The sequence below is a fragment of the Trichosporon asahii genome (genome assembly GCF_000293215.1).
Source record: "Trichosporon asahii var. asahii CBS 2479 unplaced genomic scaffold scaffold00050, whole genome shotgun sequence".
NCBI classification, from domain to species: domain Eukaryota; kingdom Fungi; phylum Basidiomycota; class Tremellomycetes; order Trichosporonales; family Trichosporonaceae; genus Trichosporon; species Trichosporon asahii.
In genome coordinates this window covers 2,274,464-2,286,723 of record NW_014040874.1, presented here as the reverse complement: position 1 = coordinate 2,286,723, position 12,260 = coordinate 2,274,464, and the positions used below count along the sequence as shown (strand labels likewise).

The window sequence follows — 12,260 nt, the reverse complement described above, 5'->3', positions numbered from 1 at the left end:
ATTACCTGCATCATGTATACTGTACGCATCTGCATATTGCGCTGGAGATATGATAAGATGGGGAGGGTAGTCACAGCAACAGTGCGTGACGATAGGAGACAAATAACGTAAGCCGCCATGCAGGGCAGCACCGGCTTGCAACCTGAGCTATGCTGTCAATGATGCCTGCAGGAGCATCTGGACTGCGCACAATCGCATCCCCGCGGAGGAGGGGGCGAGCACGAGTATTGTGAGATCGCAAGAGATCGCATGCGTACTCATTTCCCCGACAACACGATTGGCTCTCGATGAATCACAACTCAGCAGACCTCAGTCGATCGTAATCTCGGGGGCGAGAGAGTAGGTGATGATCCCGGCCCCGGCGCGGGAGGAGAGTTCCTCCCCGTCGTTAATGAGCCTGAGGGGGCCAGAGGACGAGGGACTTCCCGAGGAGGCCTTGTGGCTCTCCCCTCAGCTCGACTCGCCGGCACTCGAAGAGGAAGGGAGGGGCGACTGGTGCAGCAGCGTGCTCCCCGCCGGCTGGACTTCGACCGTCGCCGTGTCCTCGCTCAGCGTCAGCGTCGTGCCGTTTGCGACGATTGTTGCGCCGGGCGTGGGCGCGGGGCCGGCCTTGCCTGGCCCATTGGCGACGCGGGCGGTCTCGCTCGTCGGCTTAGGGGGCGCGGACGAGCTGGGCGCGAGGAGGAGGCTGCCCTCGTCCGTCTCCGTCTCAGCGGGCTCAGCGGGCTCAGCAGCGGGGGCGGCCGCCTCGCCCGTGCCCTCAGCCTCAGCGGCAGCAGAGGGGGCGAGCAGGAGGCTTTCGCGCACACTCGTCGCGGCGGGCGCGACGGCGGCCGACGGTTCCTCGTCCCGCTTCACGAACGACGGCGGCTGGACCGTAAAGTCCTCCGTGGACGCCAGCACCTCGCCGTCGACCACGAAGCGGACGGCCGTCTCGTACCCGCTTCCCAGGGGCTGGATGTTGATCGTCCCCGCGTCCGAGGGCACGTCGGCGAACTCGTACCCGAGCGGGATCCAGTGCCCGTTCGCCTTGACCTCGATCGCGAAGTGGGAGGGCGCATCGGTCTGCCGATCAGCTCTTGTTCCGTTGCTGGTGCCACAGTGCGCAGTGCGCGGCAATGCCTGCAATCCTGCTCTGCACAATACCCAGTGCACGGCACAAAGAACCAGTGGCAGCGGCACTGCGTGCCGCCGTCAGTCAACATACATTAGACTCTGCGTCCCATGCGATCGAGTTGTTCTTGCCCGCGACGAGGGGGTTGTCTGCCGATGGCGCGGTGATGACAAAGGCGGCAGCGAAGGGGGCGGCCAGCACGGCCCACGCTGAGAGCATGATAAGGAGTGTCGGTGGTCAAAGGCGCATTCAAACGGCGACGAGCGCTGCGGTCGCTGGGCGAAGGACTGTTGGGTATACGTCGAGGTAGAGTAAAGGAGTGTGGTGAGGGGGGCAGTCACTCGGACTAGCTGGCTCTTTTATTCTCCTGTCACCTGGACACAGACTGGACGATGCAAATGGCAGGATGCAGGATCGGATTGCAGGAGATGCAGGACAGCCGTAGTGCGGAGCAACGGTGTCCTGCACTGCTATGCAGCAACCATCGCTCGCAGCAGCAGTAGGAGCGATGGTTTCTGCGCGGTTCGGATGGTTCAGCTGCAGGCGCAAGCATGCATTCCTGCTAAGTGTGTCAGGTGAGACCCTTACCCCTTGAGTGTTGGTCACCCACCCGACCACCTGTAGCCCGGGACCTGTGGCCCTTTGTCAGGTGGCGAAGCCGGGTTCCCGCGCGCACCGCACGTCCGTCGGGCCAACTGCGCGCCGCAGCGTGCGGCCCGAGCACTCCCTGCTGCTGCTGCGCCGAACGGAAGGGGTTAAAGCATTTAAGCTGTATTAGAGTGGAGTCCCCCGCAGCGCCGGCATCTCCTTGTCCCTTGCGCTGGTGTCAACTGTTCTCCAATCGCACGCCGTTTCGAATGTAACACCTTCTGTCGCCTCCTTGCGTTTCCTGGACCAACAACGGTCCGTCCTGAACTGGGCATTCATCTGATCCAATTGTCCCGCTGGGACCCGCACGCACTAAACGAAATAAACGACGCCACTCTCGCACTTGGTGACCCTTCTTCTGCTGCGCGCAAGGAAAGACCAGCTCTGTAGTGCAGGTCCGAACGGGGGTCGCATGCCCGAAACGGGCCTGTGAGTCATGTACGCATGCATGGACGGGTGTGTCGGGCTGGCGGACCGGGGCGTACGACAGGACACACCGTGGCCGTCGCCGGACCTCGCGGGTTCACGAGCCCCTGGTCTAAAACTCAAGGTTCGCTGCCCTGTCAGAACTGTGCGGTCCAGTTGCTGGAAGCCCACGCGCGCTGCTAGAACTGAGCGCAGCAGTCGTACGCCTTTCTCTTCTGCTCCGCATGTCCCCAGATCTCCCAGCCCCACAGCCGCAGAACACCAGGGTCACGCCTTCCGCCTTCGCCGAGGTCGCTCGGGTCGAACAAGGCTTCGTACTCGCCTCGTGACCCGAGACCATGTGGTGCTGCCGCAATCGCTTTCTTTCTGTTGCACACCGGATGGGACACCTCGACATGCATAAAGAGCCCAAAGTCATGAATGCGTGAATGGACAGAAACCTCGATCCCATCGAGATCTCACTTTCTACCAGCCTGCGATATTAAGCGATTGCGACCGCTGAAAGCCGGCTGCCCGCTACGGTGGCGTCGAGCGCGCTCGCTGGTTGGCCCATTCCTGCCAGTGTCACGCAGCCTGCCGATGTAAACAAACCCAAGCTCACGGCCGGCTTGCGGGTGTCGACGGAAGCGTCTGCGTCGCCCTGGCCCAAACAAACACCCGCAGGCTGCTCATAACACATGCGATGTACGACACCTTTGTCTCTCCACCCCGACTCAACCACGAATGATGCTGCCCCTTGTTCTCCTCGCCGCCGCAGGCTCCGCCGCCGCCCTGCAGGTCACTTCGCCCGTCGCAGGCGTGCAGTGGACCGTCGGCCAGCCCGCGAGCATCAACTGGATCGTGCGTGATCTCTTTTCGTTCTCCGCGCGCCCATCTAACCACCGCAGCACTCGCCCGATGACCCCGCCAACGTCCAGATCCAGGTCCAGGTGAACGGACAGTGGCACACGATCGCGCAGGTGCCGAGCGCCGACGGTTCGTTCTCCTTCACGCCCGAGGCGAGCGCGGAGAGCGCGCAGATCCGCTTCATGGACGGCAACGAGCAGGTCGGACGCAGCGGCACGTTCCAGATCCAGAGCGGGGCCGAGCAGTCGGCCTCGGCGTCCGCCGCCGACGAGTCCAAGACCATGGTCCCCGTCGTGCCCACCTCGGATGCTTCCGCCTCGCCCTCTGCCTCCGAAGAGCCCTCGCCCTCCGCGCAGCCCTCCGAGTCGCCCGAGGCGTCGCAGCAGCCCTCCCCCTCGGCTCAGCCTTCCGCCGAGCCCTCTGCCGAGACTTCGGGCCAGGCTTCGGACTCTGCCGAGCCCAGCGCGCAGCCCTCCGCCGCCCCCTCGGCTACTGACGATGGCGCTGCCCCCAGCGCGCAGCCCTCGGCCCAGCCCTCTGAGTCGCCAGAAGCCCAGGCTTCCTCCTCGACGCAGCAGGGCAACACGCTCGTGCGCCCCTCCGAGTCCTCTTCCGTCAAGGTGCCGGGCATGGTGACCTCGCGCCGGCCGAGCGGCACGTCTGCCGTCTCGCCCTCTGCGACGCAGGACTCGGGCGCCGCTCCGCTCGGCGCCGACGGCCTCGTCCTCCTCGCGGCCGGCGCGCTCGCGTACCTCGCCTAAGCGACACTCACCCACATTCGACATCGACACCGCCATACTAACGCTTTCTTCCGGGTCTCTGTTGTCTGTACAGTAGTCATTACCTGCATCATGTATACTGTACGCATCTGCATATTGCGCTGGAGATATGATAAGATGGGGAGGGTAGTCACAGCAACAGTGCGTGACGATAGGAGACAAATAACGTAAGCCGCCATGCAGGGCAGCACCGGCTTGCAACCTGAGCTATGCTGTCAATGATGCCTGCAGGAGCATCTGGACTGCGCACAATCGCATCCCCGCGGAGGAGGGGGCGAGCACGAGTATTGTGAGATCGCAAGAGATCGCATGCGTACTCATTTCCCCGACAACACGATTGGCTCTCGATGAATCACAACTCAGCAGACCTCAGTCGATCGTAATCTCGGGGGCGAGAGAGTATGAATGATCAGGAGATCGGACCGGCGGACTTGTCCAGGAAGGCGGACGACTGCGAGCTCGGAGCGAGTTCAGGACAGGCAGGACAGGATCTCAGCAGGGCAGACGGAAGGGCAGAGTATGCTTAGCGGCCGTACGCATGAGGCAATATCGCGGCACACGAGTGCACCGCTCGATCGTGCCGATACCGAACGGGTGACCTGTGCACAGACTGCCCAGGCGACACCCCAGAGCTCGGACTTCGACGCCATCAGCACAGACAGGGCTCATGTGCTGTCACGCATAGGAGACATGTGGGCAGCGCATGAGGATAGGAAGGTCCGGCGGGCCCATCGGAGAACTACCTGCGACCGAGGGGTGTGAGCGCCGGGTAGCCCACAACCATGGCAGCAGTGCAGCTCTGCGGGACCAGTGAGGCGGCTTATCTCGCGTACTCGATCGGTTGGAGAGATGTAAGACAGTTGCCGGAGTGCCCTTGCGTACCTCCGACAGTCCGCCTCTCGCAGCCTCCGGCATGTTTCAGTCTCGTGTGCTGTCGGCCACCCCAGGCGGCCGGAACAGATCAACTCCCAGTGAGATCCCGCATGGTCTGTGGTAAATGAGCACCTTCAGTCCAACTGCTCACACTCGTCAAGAAGCGGCTGATGGGCACTAAGACACAGCCCACAACCGCAGATGATGCCGAGAGCCCGCTCGGGTGTCCAGTCAGTGAGGGATGTTGCAATCCGCACTGGTCACGCTATCCAAGCAGCCAACTGGAATCAGCAGGAATCCTCGGAAGTGCAGGAACACGAGTTAGTGCGCAATGTTGGGCGTCACGGTGGTCCACCGGCCGATCGATGGACGAGAGTGACCGACTCGAGGAAGGCACGTTTTGCGTCATGGTTCATCTTTCCAACACTCTGATTGCACCTTTGCAACTTGACCAGCGACTGGCACCTGCTCTTGGGTCCGACTCGCACGAATCGAGATAGTCAAGGTTCAGAAGAGGACCGAACACGCGAGACAGACAGCGCGGCCAGAATGCTGAAAAGAGGCTGTGCAGCAGTGGACCCCCGGCGGGACGTCAGTATTGGTACGCCAGCGAAGGCGGACTTTCGTAATCGCCTCAGGCCACACCTCTTTCCACACCTGCACAGTGGCAAAAGTGGGCTTGGGGCGAGCGATGCGCGGGGGTTGTCGTCAAGCTATCCCTCGTGGTCTGTCATTGCGCCATAGTACGTGCACTGCTGCCCGGAGGGTTGATAAGAGCTTCGGCCAAGGATGGCGACTAGTGGCTGAACAGAGTTCACTTCCGCGCCTTTGCGGTCCCTCATTCCACCAAGCCCTCGCTTAGGAGCAGAGGGCTAGTGCACTCATCTGTGCCTCGCTTTACGTTGTCCGCAGGCTTTTGCTCATGTAGATTAGATAGTGCACCGGTATGACGCTGACGCTCGAGGTCAGCTGCCTCTCCACCCCTCCCAGGTATCCATGCTGCGGGGTCTGCAGATGCCCGCATGCTCGCAACGCCATAAGACCTGAGGATATTGGCGACACACCCAGCTAACGTACAGAGAGCGAGGGAAGACCTCAGATGTGAGCGGCCAGAAAGTGCAATGATCACCCGGTGCGCACTGGCCCATGTGCCAATTCAGCAATTCAGAGCTTGCCGGGCTGATCGTCGATACGTCGGCGGCACATCGTTCTCACGACTACGGCTCGGACCGCGGCATGATGACGGCGTGGTCGCATTGCAAGACGTCTTGGTGCAGCGCTAGCGCTCTCTCGCCTAACGGGTCGACTACCTTCGCAATGTCCGGGAGCGTGCTCTCACAGCGCGATAGATACTTAAGCATCTGCTGCCCTCTCTGAACTCCCCACTCTCGACTCACGCTCATCCTGTCTTATCGCCCGATCTACGTCTCTGATCATCTGTCCAGCCCTCGATTCGAAGGACGTACAACAGCAAGCCTCAGTCCAACAACACTTCCACCATGCTCAACAACTTCCGCTTCTTCGCTGCCCTCTGCCTCTTCCTCGGACTGCAGGCTCTGGCTCTCCGTATCACCAGCCCCGCGCGCGACGCTCAGTGGAAGACGGGAAACCGCGAGACTGTCTCTTGGGAAGTGAGTTGCTTTCTTTCGTGGCCCCTCGGACCCGTCAAGCGGGCGGTAGACCAGGCTATGAAGGCCGTCATGACGTAGCTGACCACAGGACGGACCCGGCGGCAAGCTCACCTTCCAGCTACAGGTGGTCAACAAGGCGCAGTTCATCTACTATGACATCTTCTCTGGCGACTTTGGCGCGGGCAACGGCCAGTTCGCATACAAGCCTACGACCAAGGACGCGCAGACTGCCGAGTGGGCCGGCACTTATCTTCGAGTCATCGATGGAAGTGGTAAGGAGCTTGCCGTGTCTGAGCGATTCGACATCAAGCTGTAACCCCTTGAGTTATCGCGGCCCTGCAACTGTTATAAACATTTGAGATCCATGCAAATACCCTTTTAGAGACAACTATTCGGACACTTTTACTGCTACTGATTGTACTTCCTCTAGACCCAAAAACCATACTGCTACTGCTACTTCCGAACTTCTGACTCCTTGTCCGAGCATTATTTACTTAGCGGGGACGTCGACGACGGCGATGGGGTGGGAGAACTCGAGGAGCTCGCAGTCCGAGGGGTCAGCCTCGTCCTTGCCGTTGCAGATCTGGGTCTCGATGCAGGCGAGGTCGACCGTGGCGTCGAGCATGAGGACGGGGTGGTGCCAGACGCCCTGGTTGTAGATGAGGCCCTGGCCAGCGGGGACGAGGAAGGCCTCGACGGTGGCGGGGTCGGGGTTGCCGTCAGAGCCGGCCTGGGCGACAACGGCGAGGAAGGTGCCGCCGGGGGCGAGGGCCTCCTCGCCCTTGTCGGCGAGCGCGCCCTTGCCCATGGGGACGAAGGCCTGCGAGGTGTGCGGGTGGCGCTCGAGGAGCTTGATGTCGAAGCTCTGGCCGCGGACAAGGCCGACCTTGGGCGTGGCGCGGAAGACGCCAATGGCAGTCTTGGCGCCCTTGTCGGCGGGGTACGAGTTGGTGAGCTCGGCGGGCTGGGCACCAGGGGCGATGAGCGAGCCGTACTTGGCCCAGTTCTTCTCCGTGATGGGGACGGGCTGGATGGGCTTGCCCGAGGCGCCGTTGGCGACACCGTTCGCGACGTGGCCGTTCAGCTGCGCAGTCTGGGTGGGGACCTTGAGCGCGTCCTCGGCAGCGGCCTGGGGGTACTCGGGGACGTAGACGTCGACATTGGCCTCGACGGTCTCGCCGGCCTGGACACCGGCAGAGGGGCCGACAGAGACAAAGTCACCGCAGTTCAGGGGAGCGTACCAGGTGCCCTCGGCAAAGGTGACGCCCTGGCCGGCGGTGGCAACAAAGGCCTTTAGAGTCGAGGCGTCGAGCTTGCCGTCCGAGCCAGACTGGGCGACGAGGAGGTTGTACGACTGAATGTCGGCGGTCGGGAGGGGGATGACGCTGAAGGGGGCCGTGGCCTTCTGGAGGGTGGGGACCTTGGCAGAACCGGCAACCTTCTTGTTGTCAGCCTTCTGAACCGAGATCGTGGCCTCAGTCTCGGGGAGGACGGAGAGGCGGTGGAACTTGGAGGCAGTGCCCTGGTTGGCAGTCGTGACGGGGACGCCCTTGGGGGACGAGGTCGGGAGGGAGAAGCCCTGGATGACCGAGCCGTAGGGCTTGAACTGCTCGTAGGTGAGGGGGAGGGCGATGACGGGGTCAGGGGCGGCGGCCTTGGTGCCGGGGGCGAGGGGGTGGCCGTAGATGCGGAGACGCTTGAAGCCACCGTCGGGGTAGATGGAGCAGCGGATGTGCGAGTAGATGTTGTTCTCGAGGCCGCGCTCAACGGCGAGCCAGTGCTGGCGGTGCGAGCCGCAGGGGGTCTTCTTCACGACAACGTCCCACTTGGCGTCGGCGGGGACCTCCTCGCCATCGTGGTAGGTAGCCTCGATCTGGGTAGCGACGGGGTAGTTTCCGGGGTGGAACGCAGTGTCAACCTCGACGTACTGGATGTTGCCCGACGAGCCAAGCTTGCCAATGACCCACTCCTTGCGCTCCTGGCCCTCGAGGGGGGCGCCGGGGGCGTACTTGCCACGGCCGATCTGCGAACGGCGAGTCTCCCAGCCGTCAGACATGTCGATACCACGTCCAGAGCGGAGGAGGTTGACGGGAGGCGAGAAGTTGGCGTCGGAGCAGGTGACGACGTGGCCACCAATGAGGGGGGAAAGGAGGTTGATGGGCTCGACGTCGGCAGAGGGGAACGAGGGGAGAGGCTTGGGGGGAAGAGGGCGGCCGTAGGCGCGGAAACGGCCCATGCCTCCGTCGGGGATCATGAGGACCTTGAGGCAGTTCCACTGGCCCTCCTGGGCGCGGTCGTTAAGCTTGAAGATGTGGCGCGAGTCGGGGCCGAGGGTGACGGTGGAGAGGAGCTCCTCCCATCGCTCGTCGTTGGCCTTGACCTTGAGCTTCGGGTCGGCAAACTCCTTGTCAGAGAGGAGGAGACCGTAAACGCGGGACTGCGGGCACTCGTTGCCCTTGAACCAGGCGGTGTCAATGTCGCAGTAGTCGAGGTGCGAGGCCTTGGGGCCAAGCTTGATGATGACCCAGTCGTAGCTGGGGTTGTGGCGGCGGGTCTCCCATCCGTCGTAGAGGGCTCCGTTGGGGCCGAAGCTTCCCCTCATGTAGACAGCGGGCTGTGGAGTCAGCAAGAGATGATAGCAGGAAACTCACTCCGGGCTTGATGAGGTTGTGCCTGCTGACGAAGAAGTCGTCGCTGCAAGCAATGACATCTCCTCCGAGAGCGTTGACCGAGACCTCGGTGAACTTGGTCTTGAAGCCATCGAACTCGTCGAGAGGGATCTGGGGAGGCTCCTGGGGCATGATCTCCTGAGTCATTTGCGTTTAAGATACAACGGGGGTGGTAGGCGGGTCGTGATAAGTGGAGATAAGACAGTTACAACGCTACACTTGTCGAGGTTCTCTGAGAGGAATCGCTGAAGAGAGAGAGGAGGAAGTGGGCTTGAAGAGCAAATGTCGTGGAGAGGGGAGGGTTAAGTAGTCGTGCGAGTCGAGTGGCTCGAGGGGAGGGCAGCGAGTGGGTGGGGCAGTTACATCCGATCACGCCTGGCCCCGCCTGGTCGCGGGCAGAGGATAGAAGCGCGCATAGAGCGAAGCCCAGCGACGCTCATCCCCGGCAACAGACGGTTCCCCTTATCAGCCGGCTTTTTCGTCCAATCAGAGCCATCCAATTGCCCGACATGTCCGGTTCATCGCCCGGTCACTCCTCGGCCACTGCATGCATGACCCAGGCCCCGGAGCAAAAGCTCGACATGCATTCGCTGCTCCCCTCGCTTTTCCCGGCCCACCAAGGCTGCCCAATCCACATGGGCAGAGGATATCATATCGAAGCATACTTCTCACCGCCCAGGATATCATATCCCGACTAGCCTAGCTCGAGAGTCAGGCGGGGTATGATATGATATCCTCGCCCACGCCCCTGAGGGCTGCAAGATATCCTCGTAAAACTGCCGCCGCGGGTGCCTCCAGCGTCGCACATGGCCGCTCAACTCTTTCATACGGTGACTAGGATATCATATCATCGTCTAATTCCCCAGGGCTCCAGGCTAAATGCTTTCATATCACCTGGGCTCAGATGACCAACTCTGCCGTACGCTGGGCATGTACCCCTGTCAACCCAATCACGAGTCGGCCATACCGCAATCGCGCGATCACCAGACCACCGGCATACTCGGCACATGGGTTCTGCGGCATTCACATATCCCGGCCCGAGGTTCAGAGCTTGTCAGCCTCGGCCTTGACGTCGATGACGCGACCCTCCTTGCTCGACTTGTTGCCCAGCTCGATGATCTTCATCGTCCAGATAGCCTGCTCGGGCTGAACGACAAGCTTGCTCGGGTCCTTCGACGTGATCGCGTCGTAGACGTTCTCGTAGATGGCCGGGTACCATCCGTTCTTCGACGGCACCCTGCGAGTCAGCGTCCGATCAATCGGGGGCACTCACTTTTCAGTCGTCCACTTGCCGTCCTCGCACGTCGACACCGTTCCCCAAGCGTCCTCAGACTCGATACCGAAGCCCTCGTCGCGCACCTTCTTTCCAGCGCGGAGGAAAGGCTCCTGAGGGTCGAGGCCATTCTTCAGGAAGCTTCCCTTCAGTCCCTTGACGAGGTAGCGAAGCTGGACCGGAACGGAGTTGAGCATGTTGGCACCCAAGTGGACGGCGAGGGGACCGGTGGCGCCAGGCTGAGGGGGGTACAGCAGCTCCATCTCGAAGCACTCGTCAAGACCGACGCCGCGCTCGTCGTAATTGCGGCACCAGACCTTTTCGGGCACGCCGAAGAGGTTGAGCGCCTGGTCGATGACGTGCGATCCGAGGTTGTAGATGCCCTCGTTGTGCTGTCCCGGGGTCTCCTTCCAAGAGGATGACTTGTGTCCGGGAGGCAGAGGACGGTAACGATCGAAGCGGGAGGTCATCTCGTGAATGGGGCCGAGCTGAGGTCAGCGATAGACACGCAGTAAATCCTAGCGATGGGGACTCACCTTGCCCGACTTGAGAAGGTCCTTGAGGGTGAGGAAGTCGGCGTCCCATCGGCGGTTCTGGTAGGCGCAGAAAACGAGGTTCTTGGACTTGGCAAGAGCCGCGAGCTCCTCAGCCTCCTTGACAGTGGGGGTGACAGGCTTCTCGACCATAACTGGGGTCAGCTGACAATCTGGCGTAGTTAGTTCACCATTCTTCCCCGCCTCCAGGGCAGCCTTCGCGAAGGGGTAGTGAGTGTTGTTTGGGGTGGAGATCACGACCTGCTGTCAGATGCGTCGAGCGTAGGGCTACTCACAAGGTCGACGTCGGGGTCATTCACGACCTGGTCGATAGTGTTGACGACCTTGGTGTCGGGGCCGCAGACAGCCCTGGCCTTGCCGCGGTCCGTCCTCTCCATGACGGAGTGGAGAACGTACTTGTCCGGGAGAGCATCGATGAGAGGGAAGTGGAAGGCCTGGAGGGAGAGGCCAGTGCCAAGGATAGAGACGCGAATGGGAGCCATGGTGCTCAGCAGTAGTCAGAGGTGAAAGAGAGAAGGAAGACCCTTGCAAAGTTGTTGTCGTCAGCTGTCAGAAAGTCGGTGACTGCTCAGTCAGCGCGGGAGGGATGCTCCGCTTCTGGACGGCTTATGACGGCATGACACTGGCTGTGCCTGACCATTGCCGCCGGGGCTGACGGTGACTTATCCCTGGGGCGTTGCCACGACACGCGACGGGCATAAACCCGAAGTGCCGCGGTGGCGTCTCGCGCGGGCCTAGCTCCTGCCACCATGTTGATGAGCAGCTCGCGGTCAGCATCAGCGACCTCGTCTCCATCCTCCATCCACCACCATGTCCGACCCCTCCGACGGTATGTTCCAGCCCGCTCTTCCGCTCCGCAATCTCCTGCCACCATAACTGTGATACCCGGCGCGCCCTACGACTGTAATCGCCCGCATAGGTTGCTGCCAAAATGACGACTTCGTCATGTTGCGCGCGCATCTCTCGATCACCCGCGTTGTTATTCTGTATCCACCCCAGCATGAGCCCGCGCCGCCAGTGGGCGGCGCATCAGAGTCAACGTCTACGACCTGCGCGTCACGACACGGACCCGGCTGCTGTGTTGTGATTACTTGTCAGCGAATCTAGTGGCTTCAGTTCACCCGGCACACGCCTATTGTTCTATTGTGTCACTTCTGCGCCTGTGGAGTCGCCCGTCGCCTGCCCGTACGCCGCCGCTGCTCGCTTGCGGCATCATTCCCAGTGGCTTCAAGCAAGCTTCAGCTTCCAGCTCCTACACGGCTCCTCCCCCTCCTTCCTTCTCTCAGCCCGGTCTTGCTACTTCCGACTCGGTGCTTCGCTTCTTCTCACCACAACTATCAACCTTTGCCGACAGATGCCTAACGCGCCCAGTTTGGCAGAACTCGGCTCCGGCCAACGACGGTTTCCGTGAGCCTCGCGAGGCCTCCCCCCGCCGCGACGACGGCGG

General features: G+C 61.8%; 5 protein-coding genes across 5 annotated transcripts; 2 read left to right on the top strand and 3 right to left on the bottom strand.

Annotated features, from left to right (window-relative positions):
* Positions 1–450: 450 nt before the first annotated feature.
* A1Q1_02040 (uncharacterized protein) lies at positions 451–1,333 on the bottom strand (the record flags this gene model as incomplete). Its single annotated transcript, XM_014325048.1, has 2 exons — positions 451–1,135; positions 1,215–1,333. 2 exons carry the CDS (start codon positions 1,331–1,333, stop codon positions 451–453), a joined length of 804 nt encoding a protein of 267 aa, XP_014180523.1.
* Positions 1,334–2,911: 1,578 nt separating this feature from the next.
* Positions 2,912–3,795, top strand: A1Q1_02039 (uncharacterized protein; the record flags this gene model as incomplete). The annotated part of the gene is made up of 2 exons (XM_014325047.1): positions 2,912–3,028; positions 3,076–3,795. 2 exons carry the CDS (start codon positions 2,912–2,914, stop codon positions 3,793–3,795), a joined length of 837 nt encoding a protein of 278 aa, XP_014180522.1.
* Positions 3,796–6,185: 2,390 nt separating this feature from the next.
* Positions 6,186–6,633, top strand: A1Q1_02038 (uncharacterized protein; the record flags this gene model as incomplete). The annotated part of the gene is made up of 2 exons (XM_014325046.1): positions 6,186–6,317; positions 6,406–6,633. The coding sequence occupies 2 exons, from the start codon at positions 6,186–6,188 to the stop codon at positions 6,631–6,633; spliced, it is 360 nt and encodes a 119-aa protein (XP_014180521.1).
* Positions 6,634–6,807: 174 nt separating this feature from the next.
* A1Q1_02037 (allantoicase) lies at positions 6,808–9,118 on the bottom strand (the record flags this gene model as incomplete). The annotated part of the gene is made up of 2 exons (XM_014325045.1): positions 6,808–8,931; positions 8,999–9,118. 2 exons carry the CDS (start codon positions 9,116–9,118, stop codon positions 6,808–6,810), a joined length of 2,244 nt encoding a protein of 747 aa, XP_014180520.1.
* Positions 9,119–10,030: 912 nt separating this feature from the next.
* Positions 10,031–11,295, bottom strand: A1Q1_02036 (GFO/IDH/MocA family oxidoreductase; the record flags this gene model as incomplete). The annotated part of the gene is made up of 4 exons (XM_014325044.1): positions 10,031–10,223; positions 10,290–10,747; positions 10,796–10,957; positions 11,089–11,295. The coding sequence occupies 4 exons, from the start codon at positions 11,293–11,295 to the stop codon at positions 10,031–10,033; spliced, it is 1,020 nt and encodes a 339-aa protein (XP_014180519.1).
* Positions 11,296–12,260: the final 965 nt, after the last annotated feature.